This window comes from Myzus persicae, unplaced genomic scaffold (assembly GCF_001856785.1).
Source record: "Myzus persicae strain clone G006 unplaced genomic scaffold, MPER_G0061.0, whole genome shotgun sequence".
NCBI classification, from domain to species: Eukaryota; Metazoa; Arthropoda; class Insecta; order Hemiptera; family Aphididae; genus Myzus; species Myzus persicae.
The window spans coordinates 147835-174282 of NW_019103862.1; the positions used below are offsets into that span (position 1 = coordinate 147835).

At 28.2% G+C, this 26448-nt stretch overlaps 1 protein-coding gene across 1 annotated transcript; it reads left to right on the plus strand.

The window, feature by feature from the left end:
* Window positions 1–25423, plus strand: LOC111035555 (bestrophin-4-like). The gene is made up of 10 exons (XM_022317217.1): window positions 1–632; window positions 16189–16299; window positions 18420–18591; window positions 18694–18823; window positions 18974–19215; window positions 19467–19739; window positions 19833–20048; window positions 21755–21989; window positions 23593–23720; window positions 23785–25423. The coding sequence occupies exons 1-10, from the start codon at window positions 562–564 to the stop codon at window positions 24175–24177; spliced, it is 1971 nt and encodes a 656-aa protein (XP_022172909.1). The 5' UTR covers window positions 1–561; the 3' UTR covers window positions 24178–25423.
* Window positions 25424–26448: the final 1025 nt, after the last annotated feature.

The window sequence follows — 26448 nt, forward strand, 5'->3', positions numbered from 1 at the left end:
ACATGCCGCCGCAGTGTCGTGCCGACGTTCGCACGAGCAACTGCAACCATGATGGCTACTCGTTGGGATGTCGTCGGACGCCGGCGCCAGTAGATTTGTCGCACTCGCGTCCGGGTAAATTTTTTCGTTCACCTCCCCAGAGTGCCCCGTCGGTCAGAAAACAAAAAACATTTTGGCGACAATTTGCCACCGCGTAGACTTATAACAGGTGCATTAATTTTTTTGCTCGTGACGATATCATAATTAAATATTATACTATATTATAGTTTACGCGCGCCTTACGATCGCGACTAAACCGTCTGACTTCAGTCCGTCCGCCGACCATTCTACCGGTGTCGCCGTGAAAACTGTAGCAATAATATTATACACATAGTTCGGAATACCACGTGACTATAATAATATTAATTATCATATTTAAAAATTATTTTTACCACATCGTCGACTGCCGTGGTTTTTTAGCAGTACCATATAACTGTGTGGTAATATATTAATAAATATATAATATTAAAATAGTACATATTATAATATACGACGACGACGTGACGACAATATCGTACAACAATGACAGTTACTTATACAGCAGAGGTGGCCACGTGCAGGGGTTTCGGATGTTTTCTCAAACTACTATTGAGGTAAGGTTATAACTTATAACACGTTTAATATCTACCTATAGATATTGTACAAAACACACAATCATTATCGAGTAACCACGATTAAACGTCGCACTATGGTAGTATATAGGTAGTCGTGTATTATAATATTATTAATTACCTGTGATTAATTGGTTGATATTAATCAACCGTCATAATATACAATATATATCACCATTTTATACCTACTACCCTTCATTATGCACTTTTTTTTGAATAATAGGCACATTCGTAGTGTGTTTGTGTTTGTTCATTGCTATACATAATATGTTTAGGTCGCAGCTATGTACCTACTCGCTGTTATACATTGAACCACCGTCGTTTGTTAAAAACGTCTGACAATTTATAATTTATTGCTGTATTTATAAAGTATAAGTGACCTACGATTGGTCAAATACCACCTATACCGTTTATCGCATTACGCATATTTTATACATTACTTGTGACTGTTACGCAAATTTGCATTTCTTACACATACGAGTTTAGTTACATTTAACATCTTACTTACCAAATTAAACAATATATATTACTAATCTTAAGAATATGTCAAGCCCAGCATAGTAAATTTGAGTTCTGTAGATCTAACTTTGAGTAGCTAGTTTTAATTTTGGAGTAAATTGACATAATATTAAATTTAAAGTTGAGAATATCATCGATTTTTGTGTGACGGTTATTTTCTGAATATTTTAATTTTTAAGCTCAATTTTTTGATACTCATATGCCGGGTTGCATGAAGAATGTATTAATTTAATGATTCAATAAAATTTAATGGACCAACCACGGGCTACCAAATCATGTTTAAGGATCATAAGTTCACTACTGATTCGTTAAATGTTTAATGATTTTTCATGCAACCTGGCAGTAGTATGCGAAATATGACAATTTAAAATGTTAATGTCCTCCTTAAAAATGTAAATATTTTATAGTTGATATTAGATAAATTCACTGTAGAATTAAAATTAAAAACACAAAATTGGAACTGCTAAAAGTGAATTTGCTTTGTTGCACGTTTGTAGGACAGACACAATACATGCGGCGCCTTCCGTATTTCACTTATTTTATGATGACATTATTAGAATAAGGCGTCGTTATTACCAATTATAAGAACTATACAATAATTATGAAGATTAATTTTTGTTTTTATGAGACTTTTAAATTTTGAAATATTTTTAATGTCAATTAATTTCTTAAAAATAAAAAATATTAAGCAAGGATTTCAACATAACACAGATAAAGCTATTCTTTGTAGTTGATATAAATGATATAATAGCTTACATTACCTTAATTTCAACAATGTATACATTATAATCACAACGAGTGATATACTGAGAAACGGTTTTAACTATATTGCACGTGTCTAAGACGAGAAAAAATGTACTGGTGTGCCCTATTAAGTAATTAATTATTGCTTATACTACATTACAGAATAGTATTACTCTAATAAAATGTATTTTTCCTGTTTGCGATTCTTATAAATTTAATTAGAAGAAAGTATATGAAATAACTATAATAATTATGATTATCTAAGTTGATTATAGACAATAATAATAACAACTGAGGTTGATTTATCGGTGATGACAACTGGATCGCCCATTTCCCACTTGGTCTTATTTTGTTTGCACATATCAAAATTAATTCATTGATTTTAAAATGTACAGATAAAGATACTTCTTGACAATAATAGCTTTCAGATACGCTAATGAATTTTCATCATTTTATAAAATCCATAAAAAAATCAATAGTTGTAATGTTTGTTATGCTCATGAATACACAAGAGACACAAAGAAGTCTGCAAACTACGGCCCGTTAACAAGATTCTACTTGTCCTGCAAACTGCAGCCACAAGCTACCTGATTTACAGATTTTGGGTCCGGGAACTTTGATTTTCAAAAGGCCACCACCTCCGTGGGTTATATACTTATATGACAATAACATCAAAATAATACTAACAGTACTATCGTGGTTTATAATATGATCGACGGTAATACCATTAATACCTATACGTTTTAACGCTGATAAATAATCACTTTTAAGTTGTTTTTTGTAATGATTATTTTAATCGATACAAAAATGTTGTCCTTAAACAACATTGGTCTATTAAATATAATAAATATAATGAATCAAAATTAGGCCTGTCATAAATCGAGGCCAGGTGACTAGTCACCAAGGTACTATATCGCCTCAATCAGGGCCTGGCAGCGAATAATACAAAAATGAACTATTTTTATAATCTAGTTTTTTATTTGGTGAGGTTTTTCAGGAAGAACATTGAACATAATACTATTATAGTTATATTATAATCAATATATTAAACATAACTATGATGCAATTTTATTTGTTGGAGTATATGGGCGTACTCGGGAAAAATACACTAGTCACTAAATTTAAATGTCTCTTCTCTAAATAACGGCACGCCGTAACAACCATTAAAAACTTGCACTTATTTATCATGTTTATAAGTTCATTGCATTTCTATAAAACTAAAAATGGAAAATGTTGTTATATTTTTTGTTTTTTCTTTCAAAGTTTTTCATTTCTTATAAGGCTCTCGAGTAAAAAGTTTAGAGACACATGAGGCAATGCATTAGGATTAGACCATACTGTTCCCTAACGTATAGCCGTATAGGTGGTTGTGCCCTGTTTACGGGCCTCTCTATGAAAAAAATACATTATCACAAATTATTATTATTATTTTACTCGATCACTGGCCGATACGAAGGACCACGTGATTTAATGTAATAATGTAAAGATAATAGCTTTGTTCGAGCCGCCTTTTCTGTTAGTGTGCGTGCTCGACCTTGTACTGGGGAAGTGACTGATCGAACACCGGTTTTTAAATATTTTGGTATAGTTACTATTATCAAAAACCTCGAATGTTTTACTCTGTAAAATTCAGAATACTATACTATTAAAATTAATTTAACTTTGAATTAAATTGACTAGATTAAAATTTTTATTTTTTGTATTTCTAAAAATTCAAAAAGAAATTAAAACAAAGAAAAACCACAGTTAACAGATACACCTATTATACAAACCTAGTTAAAATAAATAAATAATCATAAATGTATGATTATTATTTTATAATAAAATATACATAATATGCAATAACTACATGCCACGGAATAATATATAGACCATAACACTAAGCACTTCTAGTTTTCAAAAAGACTGAAAAAAATAGTCACAGATTACGTTTGTATCTACATAGCGTTTTTTTTATTTTTTAACAGAAATTTTTACTGATGCAATTTATTTTTTAATGTATAAACATCAGATACTTTAAGTTAGTAGACAGTAATATAATATATCCAATATGCATTGTCTCTGACAATCATTATTAATTGGTCTCTGTGAATTTATTTAATTAATATAATATATATTATACATTTATGAAATCTAAATATTTAATATTATAATATTTTTTTTATGAAAAAATTAATTTTAACACTTTTTAATATACATAAATATAATTACAATCTTGTAACTTCAAATTGCTATATTGGAGCTTTGATAGCATTATATTTAAAAAAAAAATAATTATCAAGGTCGGTTACAATCATTAGGATGGATAGGAGAACATATATTTATTTCTCTCAATCATAACAATTTTCTATGATGACTATTGTCTATTATTGATTAGATATATTATTCATATTTTCGTTTGGAAGATTGTGTTGTTTTTGTGTGGTTGGTGATATGAATTCACAATTATTAACTTATGAACAAAGGCAATATTTTTAGATGAGCTAGTAATAGTATATATATATATATATATATCTAAAAGTTTGTAATACAGTAAAGGAAAAAATATGTTTAAAAATAATTTTAGAATGTAATATGAAAATTTGTAACTTTTAAGGTGTGTTGGTTAAAAATTATTTGAAAAAAATATTTTTGAATAAACTCAAAAATATTATTAACTTGGTATTTTAATTTATCGTAATTTATAATTATAATAAATTGGTAGGTCGTAGGTAGGTATATAACTACCATATCATCAATACATCTACATTATTTTAAAAAGTAAACTTTAATTAGGTTGTTATGTAAATAGTGTAAGCATTATTTTCTAAGACTTTAGGTACTTAAAATAAGAGAGATATAGTCAAAAGCATGTATATAATGCATACAATATCAATATACTGAAGGTATTAATTATTCACCACATATGTTTGAAGATTTTAAAAATAAAATTAACTAATCATCTATTGTACGACGACAAAAATGTAGGTATACCGACAATTTTTTTCTTAGACGATAATTAAACATGTTTGTGTTACGTTTTAACGTTGTAGCTTTTTCAATCACAAAATAGTTCCACTCTTCGAGACGATTTATTATACTAAGATTTTGGTCGTTCAGAGTTTACAGATCCCTATTGTTCATTTCGACCTTTTTTGTAGTTCGCATCTTTCTATTCTTGGGTGATTCATCGTTTGCGCATCGTTCGCTTTTACGTTAAATTATCGTAAGTACATCAATTGCGTATCATCATATTTAATAATACAGCGGAGAGAATTCAGGAGTATTCTAAAGCTTAAGTTACCTATCAACTGGCTTAAAATGTAAAGCTCATGTTCGTCTAACATTACTCTAATTATTGATTTTTGAATATTGAGTAGGTATTTTTGTTTGAAATTACAAACATGTATACAAAAATATTAAACAACTGACCTGTACGGATGACTCGTTGCCGCACGATCACGATAGATTTTTATCAAAATATGTATGTCTATATATATTATAAATTATAATTATGAGTTATGACTATTATTTAAAATTGAATTGAATAGACAATTTATCTTTAATTTTATATAATTATACAACTACATAATTACTATATATTACCTATGAATTATAAAAACTATTGAATTTTCAAGTTCAACCACAATTTAGTAAATATTAAAAGTTATTTTAATATGTGATGTACAACATATTATTTCAAATTTATTATACCTTATATTGTTCGGTATGTTAATGCTCAAACGATTTACGATATTTTAGAATGAGTAAACAGACGATGTACAAACGTACCTGGCGAAGATTTTGTATTTTTAATCTCAAAAACTTCAAATGTCTGATTCGAACTAATGGCTCTAAGATTTAAAAAAAATAACTTTATGATGATTAAATGACCACAAAACAATTATGTGACAAGGCCTGGGCTAATGTAAAATTAAAACACTACTTTGAGAGAAAAAATATAAAAGATACTACCTGTGTAGTGAATAACAATAAAATGTATTATTTTCTAATAATTATATATTATATACAATGATTAAGTCTTGATGATAGTTAACAATAGTCAAAACATTATAGTTAATAATCAATGTTGTTTATGTTGTCAATGAGTTGATATCTTAGTGTTATATTAACTTGAGATTTACTGTTAATGAAAAATATTTTGATTCATTTTAATGTATATTAGAATTATGAATCAAAATATGATTGTATAATGAGGGATGGGCATATTCCTCGATTAATTGTTACTGGTTGTGTTACAAGTTACAAGATACTGTGACTTGGAAATTTGTAACTGACTACAAGTTTCAGTTACATTTTAGTAACTTAGTCTTAAATATTTAAAATTATTTTTTTTTTTATTTGTATGCGGGATTAATGAGAACAATTTAAATTATTTACCCAACAACCCAAGTTAGAAATACAATTTAATAGTATTAAAATTGAAATGTATTTTTACAGCAACATATTTAAAAATGTAAAAGCCAAAACATAACTAGGATGTATGCCCTATGGTAAGACACTAAGACTATATAAATAATTAATAAAATATTATACGAACATCAGATGATGAACTATAATATTATTAAGTTGACACGAAAAATGGAAATCACCCTTCCCACAAACAATAACGTATACACCAATATTACAAATCCTTTATACATAATATAAAAATTATTGAATTTAGCAACGTTGGGTGAAAAAAAAAGCGTGCTCAATCATAATACTAAAAGTGCTACTCTGATAAGGACCGTGCTCAATCATGTTTTACATTTTTACAGCCATACTTATATTACTATTTGTACAAAAAAATATTGTAAATATTTGTACACTATTTGGTATCTTTTTGCAAATGTCTGTCTTTACATAATAAACAAATTTTGGAAATATCTGAAAGGAGCACTTCGTATAATCGTATATTATTTACATAGGATACTGAATATAAATCATTCCTTCACAAGTAGGTATAAATGTATAATTATATTCTATACGACTATACCTAGTATTATATTCCAACTTCCTTGTTATAAATAACTAATCTAAAAATAATTTGGGCTTTAGATATATCTAAACTTAATACCGAGACATAAAATATTTGTCCTTGTAAACAATAATTGTATGTAACACCTATTTTTGCAATTTCCATTTCTAAATTTCAACCAATTATGAATTATTTTGTTTGGTTTATATGATAAAGATAATATTCAATTCAATATATTATTGTTTTAAATTAAATGTTAGTCAATATTGATCAATGAACTCAATAAAACATAAAAAGAAGGTGGGTAAGTTGATACAACTCTCCTGTACATTAGGAGTCGATGTGTTACTATATAAAGGACGTGTTAAATTTAAACTCAATTATATAAAATCTGAGCTAAGATTATATCCACTAGCCTATAACTAAATAGGTATGTTTTATGATATAATTTATTTTAAAGTAATTTATTTTACTATCAGACATTAGTACATTGCTGCACTAGTAATACAGTTGGTTAGGCTGAATTCATTTTTGAAGAAAAAACTGCATTTGAAAATGTCACTGTGTGCATCGTTATGAAATCATTTTTATCCGTCAAAATATCATTTCATCCAAATTGTAAACTAAAATGTCTACGAAAAAACCCGAGTTTATAATTTTTAGATTCGTTGGTTACTACTTATGAGAAAAAATATTTTATATTTTTAATCCTAAACTAAAAATATTGAACATTTAATGCATTTTTAAATACAAAATAATTTTCAAATGATTGTGATTTTGATGAATTTTGTCAAAATTTAAACTTGAAATGCTTATAAAAAAAAATGTGCCTATGTATATTTAATATTTTTACTGGCTATTATACTTAATAATAACCTCATTTTTCCTGACGATTTTAAAAAGTACTGGGAATTTACTATTTTGATCCTCAAAAGTATTACCAAAATTCAATGTTCTATCAGAAACCAGATTGAACCGAAATTTAGTAAGTAATATTTCGACTACTTAACGTGAACACACACACACACATCATCGTAAAATCAATATATTTATCGCTTCGCTCAGAATCTAAAATAAGTAGATACCAGTTGTTAATAATAATAACCATACATCAATAAAAAAAAGTTATTATTACATTTTCCCATGTATATAATCACATCATACGTATGAATTATGCTGTAAACATTTTAAATGTTTATAATTGAATGAATTCCATTTGTGTAAGTTAAGTAATATATGACTTAATCAACCTTAAAAAAATGTATTTGTCGTTCATTCTACCATGTGCCTATTAGCATAGTATACAACTATAAACTATACATTTTGTGTTTGGTTGGTAATATAATATTATAAATTCATTGAGTCATATGATACTTTTAGCCAAAAAAGGTTTTTCCAGTCCTTAAATAAAATAAAATGTAATCCATATTATATGAGAGATTGTTAAACCTAATAACATTTAGACACTTGAAAATAAAATAAATATTTAAAATATTCAAATTAAATAATAATAATGTAAGATCATTATACAAATTAAATATTTTGGTTCTAAATAAAATTGTACTTTATTTACTGAAAGAAATAACATCCACATATAATAATTGAAATCCGATACTAGATTATTTATTTTTTACTTATTGAAACGAATTAATTTCAGTACCTTAAGTCATATGTAATAGTTCATAATTATAAAAATAAGAAAAATCTATCTATATGACAAGTATACAATACAAATATTGTCTATTTAAATATACATTATACATATTAAATCGTTTCATATTTCTTTTATAAATAATTAATAATTAAAAACAACAATAATGTTATCAAAACTTTTGAGAACTGAGTATTGGAGCCTGAAGGAAGTGCTAAGATTTTCAAATATTCTCGAAAGCAAGTGGCCTTGGACCAATTTTACTGTTAAAATTAAGAACATAATTTTAAATTTAGATTATGCACAAATATTTATTTCTTAATAATCTTTCTTATATAAATGTCAATCTTAATATTAAAATACAAATATTCGATATTTTATCAATGTAGAGGTCTAACTTTTTGCATATTAGGTTATCGATGTATTATCCGGATGTTTACCTAAATAATACCTACTAAATATTTTTTTATGTTTTTAGATTGTTTGTAAGTTGTTAGTTTAAGGTTTAGTAAATATATTGTACAGTTCGTTCACTCAAAATTATGGCTATAACTTATAAGTTATAATAGCATCTCAACATGTAACTACTTATTAACATATATGTACCGATGTTGAGTAAAATAACATGTTCCCTGGTTTCCGGGTGTGGTATCCCTATTTACAAGGATACTACAATTCTGAAAACCGTTCAACAGTTTTTACGTCTTCTTTGTTTTAATTGTAACATTCCTAGAGAGCCTCATTCCGATTATGGTCCTATTCTTGCCTCTTTAAATCTGGATTCCCTCGAAATTCGGAGAACTAAATTAGATTTAAATTTCTTACATAACTTACTTGATAACAACGTTGATTATTCCCAGTTTTTACACCAACTAAATTTCCAAGTTGTAGTTTATTCTACTGGATCTAATACGACTTATTTAATTTTGCATCAGAGGTATTTTAACTTTTAATACCCTATCCTTTCGATTAATGCGTTCAGTAAATATACATTAATTCACTACAATATTTTAAACATCACGTGTAATTTACACCACGTTTAAACGTTGTAACTTACTAGATACTTATTATTAATCTAATTTATTAAATTCATTTAATTACTGAATTCATTGAAATCACAACAATTTGTAAATTATTAAAGCTAAGGATTGAAAAAACAAGGTAGGTATCTCATAAATAATTCATACTGTCACCAAAATACCTAAAAAATCTAAAAACAATTTTTTTTTATTGCTATTTTAAGCTCAAATTTGGACAAAATGAGATATTTAAACAAGGAATAAAGATCTTAGTTATTTCTTTTTTATAAATTAAAAATATAATTCTTAATTTTAAAATATAGGCTGGCTGGCAGAACGTCTCTGCTCAGAATCGTTTTTCATAAACATTTATATTTTTTATAATGTGTAGGTGTATCTATGTATTATTAGTTATTACATAAATACATTAAAATAGAGTTACAACTATTTAAATGTTTATCGAAAAAATAATTGTTGGAAAATATAACACAGTCGTTGTCATAGTAATAAAAAAACCTTCAATACTTCAAGAGATAATGATTGATTTCATTTAAGGTTATTCGCTACAAATGTATGATAATTAATCATCACAAGAGTCAACACCTAAATAATACCGACATATGTAAGAATGTATATACTATAGTACCTACTTAGATAATAATATATTTTGTTATGAAATATCATAATAGCATCTTATAAATTAATCGTTTTGAATCAAATTCTGCCAAGTCCAAAATAAATTGTATAATGCGGATAATAGAATTAACAATATTTTTAAATTTTTGTTTAACTAAGCCTATTGTAGATACATTTTCAGACAATTTTAATTGTTTCATTTCTGCTGAAATTTCTATTTTTTTAATGTTTCGGCTAGTAGTACGCTGGTAACTCTAACTAGTTACCTCATATGAAATAATTTTTTTTTCATACTATTTAGTATCCATTTCATAAGAATCATTTATTATAATCAAATACGACTATTATTTTTTCTATTCCATTGTTTTAGCTAAATATTATTATTAATGTCTGAATTATTAGTATATGTATAATTATTATCATTTATCATTTACTCGTTTGCTGATGGAGTAGGTACACTGTTATATAGTTATACAGAGGTGTACAGTTCGCAATTTCAATATTGTATACGTCAACGGCCGTCAACAGACAATATTATCTGGTTTCTCCCACTTGTACATGTGAATGTCACGACAGTGTTCACTAAAAAAATTGCATTGTCTCTCTTCCCTCAATAAGGCAATGGATTAAGAAAAAGGAGTGCTGATATAGAGGAGTGTTGTGAATAATTTTTTAAATTATTTAAAAATAGATACAGAAACAAAAATAAGATTCTGTGTGTACCTATATACTTTAAAGTAGATTGTATAAAATTGATGATCCTTTTATTTTAAATATGGTCATACAAATATTTGAGGTAAATGTAAAGGTCATTATTGTTTTTGATTTTGTCAAAACTGCTATTTCCGTAAAAATGCAGGTTTTTCTTCATTTTCTTTTGTTTTTTTGACGCTTTAGAAGACAACTAGGAATTTTTAATTCATAAGTACCAACTAGATCCCATTTTCTACATGAAAGTATCCCCCAACGTTTACAATCGAAGAAGCATTTTACAAAAAAATTTGACCTAGCAAAGAATTTTTTATCGATAATAATTTTTAAAAAACTATCACAATTTAAAATTTTCTTATGCCTATAAATAGTTCAAAAAGAGAAGCAATATTTGAAAATGTTATGGTGCATAGACATTGCTAATATAAAAATGTTGTGAAAAGGGATCTACCTCCGGTTATACTGTACAATAAAATCTTTTTTTTTAAACTGATTTTACTAAAAAATCTCAGTTTTTCTTTAATATCAAATTCTTCGTGATGCGTTTGAAAACTATTAGAAATTTCTTTATTTTTTACTTCCCTTCCCGAAAAGTACCAACTACATTCACGTTTCTACCAAAAAAGTAACTTGCAAAAAAAATCAAAGCATTTTTACAGTCCCAAAAGGTGATGACAGACACAAATAAATAGAAAAACACATCATTGTAAAATCAATACATTCTATAAATAAAGTGCTCAGAATCTAAGGGTGCAAATATTTATTTATTTTATTTATCATTCAATACGACAAAGGACATGTTTCTGCGGGGGGTCACATCAGTTCATAATTTGTAATAAAATGCATGATGATAAACAATTTAAATAGAAACCATTGAAAGTTATTTGAAATAAGTGCAATCAAAACTCTAGACTCTAGAGTATATTTTGTAGGTAAACATATTTAGAAATATCAAACATGTTTTTAATCTATGTATACAAAATTGAATATAAGTCTGCGTGGTCCTGATGGACTCAGAAACTACTGAAGCAATTAGCACTACATTTTGCACACACATTCCAAGAGAATGATTCCTCATTCCTTGATCCTTTTTTAATCCCTAAAAGTTTCGATAGGCGGCTAACCCATAAATATTGTCACATATGTATATCAAATATTTGTTTGTTATTGAAATGTACAACAAAAAAACTACGTCCACGTATTTGTAGCTTGTTGATTTAAATACTACACCACCAATTTTGACGAATGTTTCAGAGATTGTTCTTAGGGATATCAGTAGGATAAGTTTAGACAGTAATTACCTAGTTTGAATCAAGTTCGAATACATACCAAGTGCTATATTATCCAAACCACCGCAAGTAGTACATGGTCGGATTATCCATCTTGGTAGAATTAGTTCACAAGGCAAAGTTACCTATACCGATTTTACCGTTAACACTAAAACAGATTGCTGATAGAGCTGATATAGTGCCGTATTTTATGTTTTTATGTTTGTTAGTTTTTTTCTGGCCGAAATCCGATCATACATTTCTTAACATCTACATAAAATTGGTAAAATAATACAATATTAAGTTTATATTCCTAACTGGAATAATTAATACAAGTAACGGCGACGGAGCATTCATTATTCATTTATATTTTGCAGTTCTTACGACTTACAGTATCCATAATTTTATTTTTAAGAATCTTGAAAGGTCATGGACATAGGCCAGTTTTACCTAAAAACATTATATTTTATATTTTAAGCCCAGTATACAAATTGCGCTCTTTACATTTTACGGTCAGTAAGCCAATTACTCTTAAATTTAATTTTACTTTCAGGTATGAAAACTATATTTTTGTCCAATTTCATTTCATTAACATTGAATTATCATACATTGCTCATAAACTGTGTATATTACAGTAGTTTAAAATTAAAAATATTTACAATATTGATCATTAATTTCTATGTGATTGGTCAAATATTTTTTGTTACAAAAAAAAAAAATTATGCCAATAATTCTTGTGTTTAAAATGTTCATATAGCTGATGGACAGCCAATAAATTAGTACCGTTACTTTTATGAAATGTAATTTGACCAATATGCACAAGTATGAATTTGATACCTATATAGTAGGTATATATAGACAAAATAGAGTTCTCATTGATGCAGGCTATTTATCAACTTAATCGGTTTATTTCACTGCAAAATTACAGCTCATCATCGTAATGATGATATCTACTTATGGATAGTCTTATAATTGTATAATAGTCATTAATTTGATTATATTTATAGTAAGTACCTAAGTGTTCATTATTATATTATGTTTAATGTTTATATTTTGTTTAACTAAAGTTGTTCTGGATATAAAAAAAACTATTTTAAATTTTTACATATTATAAATTTTATAATGAACAATCATCATTATTTATCTTAATTATCTACCCTGAAAATAACTGAGCGTAATTTCTTGGTACCTAAATACATAAAAAGGTCATTTTACGCTCAACTGGCAAACTTCACCTTAAAAAAGAGTTACTATGTTTAATTATGGTTGTGACTAGTAGAAAGAAGAGAGCATAAGTAAACCTATAATCTATATTATAGTAGGAACACTAAACACTTGTAGTATTAATATTTATAATTAATAGTGGGCATCATACTCAAATCCAATCCAAAATAATTTTAATAATTATAATTTAATAGAATTTATACTATATTAATCCACAACATTAATCTTTCACAGTTTATATTAGAATATTCTTTAAATTATGATAATTTCAAAATTATGATTGTTGATTAGGGTACCATTATTTGAAAATCAAAAATCGATACAAACTATGTTTTTTTTTTATAAATATATTTGAACTATGGTTATATTATTTAAAATAATATTTTATTTTGAAGATAAATAATATAAAAACATTTGATATATTTTTTAAGATATATATATAAGCTAAATTGGAGGGATCCATTCTCTTATCTCTGACAGCTCCTTAAAAGCGTCACCTTTAACCGAAATTTTTAAAATTTGATTTATTAAATTTAATTATTGGTTCTTGATGAACTAAAATTATTGTAACTAAGTGATAAACATAATTTTTTTTTTCATTTTATTTGATAAAGTGTGCTTAATACTTGATTATAGCTGATATGTAGTAGTTAATACATTGTGACACCGTTTTACATATCTAACCAGCACGTGTTGTCTCTGTTGAACACACGTGTGACCATAGTATGTACCAGATTTTTGCTTCTGTTTATCTATACTTATAGTAAATATTAGACAAAATTTTCTTACTAGTTATTTTCGAATTCATAGAAAATATAAACTGTGATCGACCAATTGTATTTTGTTTCATATTTTTGCTTTAAAACGATTCATATTATGAATACAAAAACTAATTATCCAAGTACTATAAACTCATTTTAAAATGAAAATATGAAGAAAAATACTGTTAGCTCGACTATATAGTTTATATTCTTTGAATCTTTTATTTCTCTATGATACTCGTGTGTAAGATGCATACGGGTACGACGCCCTATTAAATCAGTCTTAAACAACTAACGATTTTGTTGAAAAATTATCTCTTGTATAACTCATATTATTCATATTTTATTCATCGTGTTCAAAGGTTTGTTAAAAAAAAAATAATAGGTATTAAGTAGCACTGTAGCAGTAAAATATAGAATTACAATACACATCTACTACACTACTTAAACGTTCAAATAGTATAATATAAAATAATAAATGTTGTGTTAGAGCATGATTATTAATTGAAATTTAGATGTGTAATGTTATTTTATTTTAAATTTAAATCTCCAATTCTTATTGTAAGTTTACAAAATTAAATAATTTATAAACACAATGCAATATGGGTAGTAGGTACGTATTACATTGCCATAAATAAGTACTACATGAAACTCTCAACATTTCTAAGAAGTCAGAGTCCCTGGATAGACATGGATATAACGCGACCATCTTATGAACCTATAGATGTTATGAAGTGTGTTTTTTGTGTTTATCAATGAACAATGAACATTTTAAAAAAATGTTTATAAAATCAATATAGACGTACAACAGTCGTCGCCAAATGACTTGGCATAGCAGTCATTGCACAACAATGGTTCTCAAATTTTTTTATTTAATATACATCTATATATTTGAATAGTCCCCGTTGCAAACTGAATAATTTCATATTTTAACTAATGCACGCCATGTTTTCGATTTGCATCTATATAGATGATATTACGAAATTAAGAATGGTTGTCAAATATTTTTTGTTGAGTTTACCTCCCGTCTGATTTTGTTTTTTGTTCAGACTAAATTCAAGAGTTTTTAATATTAATACCAATATATGTGTTTCGGTTTATCTGTGAGCTGCAATACGTAATATTGTCATTATAATATATACTATACGCATTGTCGCGTAATGCGAGTCAACGAAATAAATCAAACTTCATTCGCTTTGCGTTCGCAACAGCATACAATTTATATTCGTCTATCGATTTCGCCAGAATAATAATATTTGCTAGTTGCTACCCGACCGAGTACATTTCAAACTGTTGTACCTTTTCCACAAACACGGCCGATTGAATCCAGTTTGAGACCGATTGCCGCCAAAAAAAAAAAAAGCGGCTCAATCGATGTGCCAAATGCCCAAATTATAACTGCTGACGACGCTGCAGTCCTCCGATTGAATTGCACGCATACCTATACTATTGTAACGCATGTGAAACATAATATTAGTTACAATAATTACAAATTATAACAATCTCATATTGAACATAATCAAACAGCGTCTTCGAACCATTGCGATCAGAAATAAACGAAATGAGCACATTTCACATCCCACTATCCCGGCTACCCGCAAGTATTTTATACAATAGGTACCTAATTAGCAACTGATATAGGCGTGATAAATTTATATGGAGGGGGTTATAGTCTTTTTTTTTACTTGTGGTTAGGTACAATATTAAGTTAATGTTTTATCTTAATTGTTAATAATATAGGTACGTGTGTCCACTGAGTTGATACAATGAGTGTTGTATATAATTAATATTAATATAGGTACCTGTTGTATTAGATGATAATTTAATAAAACATAATATTAAAACTTGTTCGAAATGTGCACATAGGGATGTGGGAATTTGATGGGATTTTAGTTTATATACGAAACTACATCAATGCAATAAAAATGAATAATAATATTATAGCACCTAAAGCAAGTTATTGATAAAGTTCGTGCATCGACTTTTTAAACATATTTTATGCTTTTGTTGTTTTTCTTAAACATATTGGTTTCATTGGTTTTTAGGTGGCGAGGGAGTATATACAAGTTAGTGTGGCCCGATTTGGCTGCATTCCTTGTTTGTTATTATACTCTGAATTTGACGTATCGCTTCGTATTGAATCCACAGCAAAAACGGTAAGTTTTCCTCGTATGTAATATTTTAAACCCTTTGCGGTTAATTCAATACCACCTATATATGTATACATTTAAATTATACGCCTAAAACGAATAAAAAGAGATAAAAAACAAAATTGTAGACATATTTCTGTTTACAGACAAAACAGCTGATTTTTGTATCTATATACAATTTATATAGATAGATCAGAATATAAGGTATACTTATATACTTTCTTTATTTACTATTTAACAAGTTTAACAACTATTTAATACATTAGAAATGTTTTTATTGTTTTCGTTAATGATATATACCTACCTAATAATTTGATAATAATTAATTATTTTACCTACAACTATTTAATAAAATACTAGATCGTGATGAATTAGTCACTGCGGGATAATTGATCGTCAAATAAAAACTATTTTAAAATCTTTTCAACAATTATATTATACTATATTACATACACAAATTAGCTATCACACATAACAAACAAATATCCGTTCAGTAGTTTTCTTTTTATACAATGATTTAAACTATAAAATAATATAACGATAGTGTTTTAAAAAGTCTACTTTATTTAACTTTCCACAGCCCATAGACAACGCACATTTTTATAGTTTATTATGTTCGCTATATTGTATTCCACGGGATTAAAGTGATTTGTTCTGTCTGTAACCATGTGTAAGACTCTTCATTTTTAACGAATCTATGAAATAATTATGTCTATCTATAGTGATGGGAAGTTTTGAAAGTAGACGCAAAGCCATTATGCCATAATTCAACAGTATTGTTGGTGGTTATTAGACTATAGAGTAGATTATAGATGACGATTGTACCTATACCGTATCAAGGTTATTGCCATGCTTTCAATAGTTTAAATAATAATGACTACATTGTAGTATAATTTATTTCAGTTTTTTTATTTCTAGCTATACAGATACGGCTTTTTAAAAGAACTATATATGAAAGTCCACTTTTTGAAACTATTCAAGATGACCAAAAAACATTTAATAGTTAAGGTTTTTTTTTGAAAAATTATACTTCCTTACATTTTGAATTCTATGAAAGATACTGGACACTGTTGATTTATCTATTTTATAAAAAGGATTGAATTTGACCCGACATGAAATTTGTTGGTGAAAATAAGAAAAGTCCAGAGTAAGGTACATAGTTTTTGCACCAAATTAAAAAAACAGACCAGTGAATTTATCATAAAAACTATACTTCCTATCTCTATACGACAGACTAATCTAACTGTTACACACACTTTTAGAGAATTTTTTTTATTATTTTCATTTTTTAAACAAGCCCTTCATTTAGCCTCATCAGCTAGTGTGTTTGCGAGTTTGCATGATGTAACTTTTTCAGACCTCGTAATTTGAATTGATCAAAAATTAAAAATTTATATAAACCAGGTATATAATTTTATTACATAGGAAGATACAACAAATAATTTGTTTTAAAGTTTTATAAATATTTTCATATTCTTTATGAAATATACCTAGTAGAGTAAATAACTAAGAAACTAAAAACTTAGGTTTGGCGATCGATTATTAGAGCGACCAATTTATTATACCCGCGATCAATTCACTGCGATTGGTACCAAAATTATTCCGTTGGATATTCCTAGATATTTTAAGTTTGTATATTTATACTTTCGTAAATAATGTAAAGGGTTATGTTTGTCGGTATAATATACTAAACAATATATAAGTTATATTTAACATTTCAGAAGCCTTAGGACTTTGACTTATTTATATATTCACTTAAATAGTTGTACAATGTATATTTAAACTAACATTTAAACAATACATAAATCAGAACAAAAATTCGATAAAATAAAGAAATTCCGTTTCAAATTCTTATATTAGGTATACTACATTTTTTTTAAAACTATAAAATAATACAAATACCTATGTCATGTTACATAAGCAATCATTTAAAATTTAATGAATCTAGTGAGATAATTGTCCATAAACATGATTTAGTGGCCCATTATTGGTACATTAAATTTAAGTGAACCATTAAATTAATCAATTTGTGTGCAACTTGGCAATAGCATAATTTTTATAGTTTTTTTTCGTATGCGCGTTTTGCATTAAAAATTTAACATCGTGTGAATTATATTTTATTCAAGAATATTTGAAAGCATAGCCGATTATTGCGAAACATACAGCGACTTGATACCATTGTCATTTGTGCTGGGATTTTATATATCAATAATAATGCAACGGTGGTGGGACCAATACTGTTCGATTCCATGGCCTGATCCTATAGCAGTTTACGTGAGTTCGCATATTCACGGACAGGTATGAACAATTCACAACAACTCTTTGTTTAAATCACGTTACAACTAACGAAATGCCGGTTTGCTGGATTTAAACTAATATATTCGTTGTAAAACCGTATAGGACGAAAGAGGAAGATTGATGAGACGAACGATCATGCGGTATGTCTGTTTGGGTCTGACTATGGTATTCTCTAATATCAGCCCTAGAGTAAAAAAGCGTTTTCCCACACTGGATCATTTTGTTGAAGCGGGTAAGTATTATAAGACTTATTACCATATAGTAGGTACCTATAATACCATTGCCCGAACAGATATGTAATAATAAATGATGTAGATGCCTACCTTCTTATATACTTTTTATAATAATAAAAATTCATAGTGCGATATTGTTTGCTGTGTAGGTTTATTGTTGGAAAACGAAAAAACGATCGTGTTGGATTTAAATGACAAATTTCCCAGACACTCTAAACACTGGTTGCCAGTCGTGTGGGCGGCGAGCATAGTGACCCGAGCGAGGAAAGAAGGACGGATACGCGACGATTTCGCTGTAAAAACAATTATTGACGAATTGAACAAATTTCGGGGTCAGTGTGGTTTGTTACTCAATTACGATTCAATAAGCGTGCCACTCGTTTATACTCAGGTAAATTATATATTATAATTAATATTATTCGTTGTATTATAGATTTAAACTGTTCAAATAACGCATACAAATCTGCGAAATGTTCGCTTTTGCTTCTCGTTTATTAACGTATATGATTTGAGTTTGGTAACGCATACCTATTATGACTATTGTACTTTTAAGACTATTTAACACCTAACCAAAAAAGTGCCAAATAAATAATTCATCATTAGATACTATTTATTTTTTTGTATATGCTTATTATTTCTTAGGTTGTAACATTGGCAGTGTATTCATTTTTCATTACAACTGTAATGGGACGACAATGGCTGGATAAACCAGTAATGCCATTGGCAAATCTTAAACACCAAACGGAATCGAATCCGGGAAGTTATAACTATATCGATCTGTATTTTCCGGTATTTACTACTTTACAGTTTTTCTTTTACATGGGATGGCTGAAAGTGGCCGAATCGTTGATAAATCCTTTTGGAGAGGACGATGATGATTTTGAAGTCAATTGGATCATTGATCGGAATGTCCAAGTATACCTATAACACGATTAAAAATATGTTACCTCATCTGAATTTTCGACGAAGCATATAGATTATTAAATTACTTATCGTCTGTCGTTACAGGTTTCGTATCTAATAGTAGACGAAATGCATCACGAACATCCAGAGTTGATCAGAGATCAATACTGGGATCAAGTGTTTCCGACAGAATTGCCATATACTGTAGCTGCCGGAGAACGGGAACGACATCCCGAGCCATCGACAGCTAACATAGCTGTCTCAGATGCAGACGCCGAATACTCACTGCCACCCAAAGGTTGCGACGACGGACAAGCCCTAGTAAATATAATATATTAATTTGTATCACACATTCACACCACAAACCTTTTAGGCTTTTTTTTTAATAATTAGAAAAAATGGGAACTATAAACAAGCATTCTCATATTTAAATGTTATCCACGTCTCTAAACAAAATATAATTGGATTTTTTTGGTAGGATGTAGGTAAATTTACTAAAAAATAATAATACATTTTTATCGGAGAAGCCAACTATAAAAGGTAACTCAATGTGTGGTATCTGGGATTAAAAATGTATTATGTCACAGGGAACTAAATATTTACACTCGAGGTAGATAATTAAAATTGAAGTATGCTTAACCAATTATTTTATCCCATGTAGTATTTTAAGTACCCCAGCCCTGATTATTTGCTACTTATTATAATGAACGTCGTCCGCAAGGTTAGGTTCAATCAGAACCTAGACCTAAACCTAACTTTCAATTATAGGTATAAGTCTTATTTTATACCAAGGATAAAGTAAGGGGTTTATCTTAATAATTATTGTTACCGACTGCTGCCTGCCAATACAATACTAGGAGATACTACACAACACACACGTATGGAACTTTAAAAACGGATGCATAGTGTGGTCGAGCGAGACCCGCCAAAAGTCAAATCGGTGCATATATAGTGTGGGCAGGCTTAATTTCGTTTATTTGCAAAGGCAAATCCCGTATTTTTCTATACGTATTACCAAATTGCTAAATTAGTTATTTTTTCAAATACCTAGTTACGGCTGAGTTACTTTCATACAAAAACTAACGAAGTTAGAAGGTGATTAACGTGTAACAAGAAATAGGTGTATTGCATAATTAATAAAAAATAATACAAGAAAATGTTTTTATCGTAAAATTAAAAATACTCAATATTCATTATTAATAAATTATCATGGTTATAAATACTAATAGTCGGCAGTCAGCTGCTGTTGACACGGGCAATTGGATTTTTGGAATGAAAAACAAAAAGCGGGTAGGTGGAAGTTGTTCTACTGTACATTAGGTATTTAGAAGGTCGCTGAAATGGATGGTATTAAATTTAAATTCAATGATATATCATTGAGACGGTATGATGTTAGTCTAGGCTATTTTATATTGTTATTATTTATTATTAATACGGTAGCCGGTAAGTTTAATTAATATTATTCTCAAATTATCAGTGACGCTGGAGAATTATTAAATATACTTATGTAAAATTGGGCCGTTTTGGAACCGAATTACAACAAAACATTGTTCTCTGTATTAATATGTAATTTCGTCCAAATTTGAACTTAAAATATCTGTTTTTATATATTTTTTAGTTATTTTAGTTACGGAAACACTGCTTAAGTGGAAATGTTTTAAATTTTCAATCCTAAGCTTTACAAATTGAAAATGTTATGAATTTTCAACTACAAAATCATTTTCTATTTTCAATTTGATAAATATTGTCAACATTTGAACTTGAAATAATGTTTATAAAAAAAACCGTACCTATGTATTTTTAATATTTTTCAACTGCTATTATAACAAGTTATCGAGAGTATTAAATTTGCATAGTTTTTGACTCAACCAATAAAATTCTATTGACATTTATAGGAAAATAGTTCAGTTTATAGAGTGTAAAATAGATAATAAATAAATAATATGAGATCGTACCCATGCATAATACCTACCTATTGTAGTATTGTATTATGAACTATAATCAACGATCACGCATTTTTTTTGCAGGATGACGACGACGCTAACAGCGGCATACACTTCGTTGCGACAGCGGGCAGCTACAAGAGATCAAACAGTCTGTTGCGCGGTCGTCCCATATCGTCGCACAGCTCCAACGATCACCACCACCATCTCAACAACCAGAGCGTGGCTAGCTCGCTAAACCGCGTCGGTTCGGTCACGTCCATATTGAAAAATCTGTTCAAACGCACCGGTGGTACATCCGCCCAGTTAGCTGGCGACGGTGAGTGGTGTTTTATTTCTTCATAGACATACTCTGTTCGATACTTCATTTCTGGGAGGCAAAGGGGCTGGCTGCACGGACACAATAAGGACTTGGAGAACGGACGGCTAGGGATCTTGAACCAAGCCAATAGCCATTATTTTAGGGTTCCGAAAGCCCAAACTTTTAACTTGTGTGAGAAGGAGACAGGTTGGACTTTTGGCAAGGAGAGTGGATCGGGTGAGAACATCCCGGGTAATGGCAAGTTACAATACAAAATAATTTGCAAATTTGTAACTTTAAATGCTTATGAAAAAAACAACACACCTTTAGGTGTCTTTAATAATACTGCTATTACAATACATTAAGAAGAACATCATGGCATACATCTTCAAGCTTTTCAATCCAATCAGAATATTTTGAAAATTGTATCATATTATAGGAAAAATCATAAAATAAACATTTGGTGAAAATTTCAAGTACCTATCTACGGTTATTCGTATTTGAATTACAACGAAAAAAGGAAAATCATTCGATAAGAATTCGTTAATTTAAGCCTGAAAATCCAATGTCAAAAAAACTTCCAACGTTCATAATTGACGGTAGGAACATATGCCTACTTATACTAACCTATGCTACTATAGGATGTATTTCAGTTATTTGTAGTAAAACTATAAAATCTGAGCTCTGCTTATGAGGAATCTTGTACGAGTATTACATTTTTAAATCTTAGATATAAAAAGCATAGGCGCAAATTGACTAATTTTTTGGAGGTACTGAAGCTCCCCTCCCCATAGGCTATAAAATAAGTACTAATTACTAGATTTTTAACTGGGTGACTTGACGGAAATTCGGGGTGACTAAGTCCCCCCAAGCCCCCCTCCCACTATTTACGACAATGATAAAAAGAAAACATTTTATGAATTTCAACAAACAAAAATAGTTTGCTTATTGTCATGATTTTGTCGATTTCTTACATTAAATATTTATAAAATAATAAAGTGACTATGTTGACAATATTTTCGATATATTAAAATCAGGATATCAACAAGTCATGGGTATTACATATTCAAACGTACAGTTTACAGTTTTTATCCACAAACATTTTTTTTGAAAATTATATATTGAATGGAAAATGGTAATACAAACACATTTGGTGAAAATTTAAAATATATGCAATAATTTTTTTTTTGTTATCAAAAAAAAAGATTTTGTCAAAAATTCCTGTTTTACCTTAATTTTCATTAGTTTTTCGGTTCACCTATCCCCCCTCCCCCTCCCCAAAGTACAAACTAGATTCTCTTTCATACCAGAAAAGATGCTGAAGTAGAAAATTGAATAAATTTTACTGACAAAAATATGATGGCAGACACAAAAAAATAATTTAAAAAACAAAGTATTGTAAAATCAGAAGTAAAATTTAGGTACACCAGTCCTACAATACGATAAAATTGAAAAGTTTAGTTTCAAGACAGCATGGGTAAAATTGGGAGAGGCTTGAGGGCCTCGTATTTCCATATTAATGGATATGTATTACACTATCACTCTAACATTTTCATAATTTTAATAACTAATATTATATTATATAATCAATTTTATAATGGTGTTTACTTGTTTTGCACAGGACTGTTATCAAGGGTATCGAGCAGCAATAGATTGCCAGGCAGTAGCTGGCAGAGCCAAGAAAGTTTACAGAGTAGCAGTAGTAAATTACTACAACAACAGTTTGGTAGTGTTCGAATCGCCGATCAGGTATTATAAAAAAATCAATGACAATAATACACAATAGGTCAAAATATTTTATTGCTTTGGTTAGGTGATTGAGGAATTAGATGAACAAATGACAATTACAGCAGGGGGGCGCCTAGAGAGGCGCAGTGAAAAACCAAACGTGCGCACAGTATTCCCACCTCAACCGCCATTGCCGAACGACTCTGCATCATCAAATTTATCAAACATCACATACACGGAAGTATTATCAACTAACGACGATTTTGGCTATCAGGATGGAAAACAGGAAGATACATTGATGCGCAGTGATAGTGATAGTAGCAACCACCATACACCTAGTACATCTAGTTTATTGTTTGTTGTCGAACCAGTGGTGAGCCAACCCCATACTATAAACAATGAAGTGCCTAACAGTAGGACTTCTTCAGTTACTCATGATTATGAAACATCTAGACGGACACCTGACCATCATGACTAGTATTTTATTGATTATTTTATTTTTATTTAGAAAATATACACACATATTATAACAATAAACAAGTCATTTCAAAATATTTAAGTGAAGTATATTTAAGAAATGTGATTAAAATGTACAATATAATATTACAAGCTATTAAATATTATTTTTTTACTTCTCTTGAACTAGATTGCTTTAAATATTATATTTTTTAATTTGCTTAATGTTGAATGTTTTTTCAGTTCTCACGGTGTAAAAACTGAAAAAATGTGATTTTTCTAAAAGTTTTAATTTTACTTGTATCAAATACAAAAATTAATTCAGGTACCATAAACTTATAAAATACAAAAAGTTAAATTATAACAAAAATCTTTTGGAATTTATTTTAAAATCTATACTTTAACAGTAAAATGTTTGACTCTGATTGTACATACATATTTTTATTTTTCTGACTTACAACAGTAGGTAAAAAAAAATCACATTATGAAAGCTATGATTAAGACTCAAACATAAAGATGTTACAAATTTGTCTTACAAATAATTATAAGTTGGAACAAAATTAAATATGAACTTACAAATTTAACATCTAAATATCTAATATTAGCTTACAGACACTACACAATAAATTAATAATTGAATTGGAAATTATGAATTACTTTTTATGTATTATTTTTATTGCAGGCATCCAAAAATGTATTTAAGTAACTACAATTACACAGATAAAGGTACTACTGATAAAGATACCAATTTCAAAAATATAAACGGTATTTTAAATCGCTATCGTGAATATAATAGTATCTATTTAGGATATAATGAACAAAAATAAACATGAGTCTATACTATACAGTATAATAACTTAATAACCTAACCTAAGCTTTATTAAAACTATGACAAAGATTCAAGCATATTCATGCATCTGAACTTGTCTTAAAAACTAATATGATCATTGCTACTTTTCATTATGAATACCATTGAATTCATTTGATGCTTTTATATTAAATATGTACACCTACTAAGATTTCTTAAAACTATGACAAATTTCAGGCACATTTGAGCCTCTGAACTTGTCTTAAAACTAATAGCAGTGAGTCTCACGTGTCTATACTATGCAGTATACTAAACTAACCTACACATTAAGAAAATAATAAATACAAATTAAGGACTATGAATAATAATTAATATTTTTTGATTTTTTTTTTTTTCCATATAACAAATTTAATCTTAGAATTCACTCCTGTAAGCAAATGTAGTTTGATTTTACCTCTTACAATTATTGATTAAGCTAAGATTCATTAAAATTATGACAAAGATTCAGGCAAAATTTCAGCCTCTGAACTTGTCTTAAAAACTAATATGACAATTACTATTTTACATGCCATGAATACCAATGAATTCATTTAATACTTTAATATTAATATGAAGTATGTACACCTACAAAGATTAATTAAAACTATGACAAAGATTTGAGCATATTTATGCATCTGAACTTGTCTTAAAACTAATAGCAGTGAGTCTCACGTGTCTATACTATGCAGTATACTAAATTAACCTACACGTAAAGAAAATAATAAATAAAAATTAAGGACTAGAAATAATAATTAATGTTTTTGGATTTTTTTTTCATACAACAAATTTAATTTTAGTTTTCACTCCTGTAAACAAATGTAATTTGATGTTAACTCTTACAATTATTAATTAAGCTAAGATTTATTAAAACTATAAAAACGATTCGAGCATAATTAAGCATCTGAACTTGTCTTAAAACTAACTGTAGTACCCATTTATACACATATATACTTTTCAGTATACCTACTTAAATTACATATTTAGAAAATAATCAACGATTAAGTATTAATGAATATCAATAATTTATTAGTTTTTTTTTATTTATTTTTTTTTTTTTTTGGGGGGTGGGGGGTTATCTACACATTGATTTTTATACATCTACAAATTTAATTTTAGTATTTTACTACTTTAATCAAATGTAGTTTTTTGTAACTTTTGAAACTGTTGATTAAGCTAAGATTTATTAAAACTATGACAAAGATTCAGGCAAATGTAAGCCTATAAACTTGTCCTAAAACTATATGATAAATGTTCCGCAAAATACTTCACAGTATTATAACCTAACTTACTTATTTAGAAAATATTAAACAACAATTACAAACTACGCGATTTTAATTAAAATATTTTTTTTTTATATGTATATACTAAAAATTTAATTTTAGCACATTGTAAGCAAACATATATACCTATTTACAACTATTGATGAAGCCCAAGATTAATTAAAAC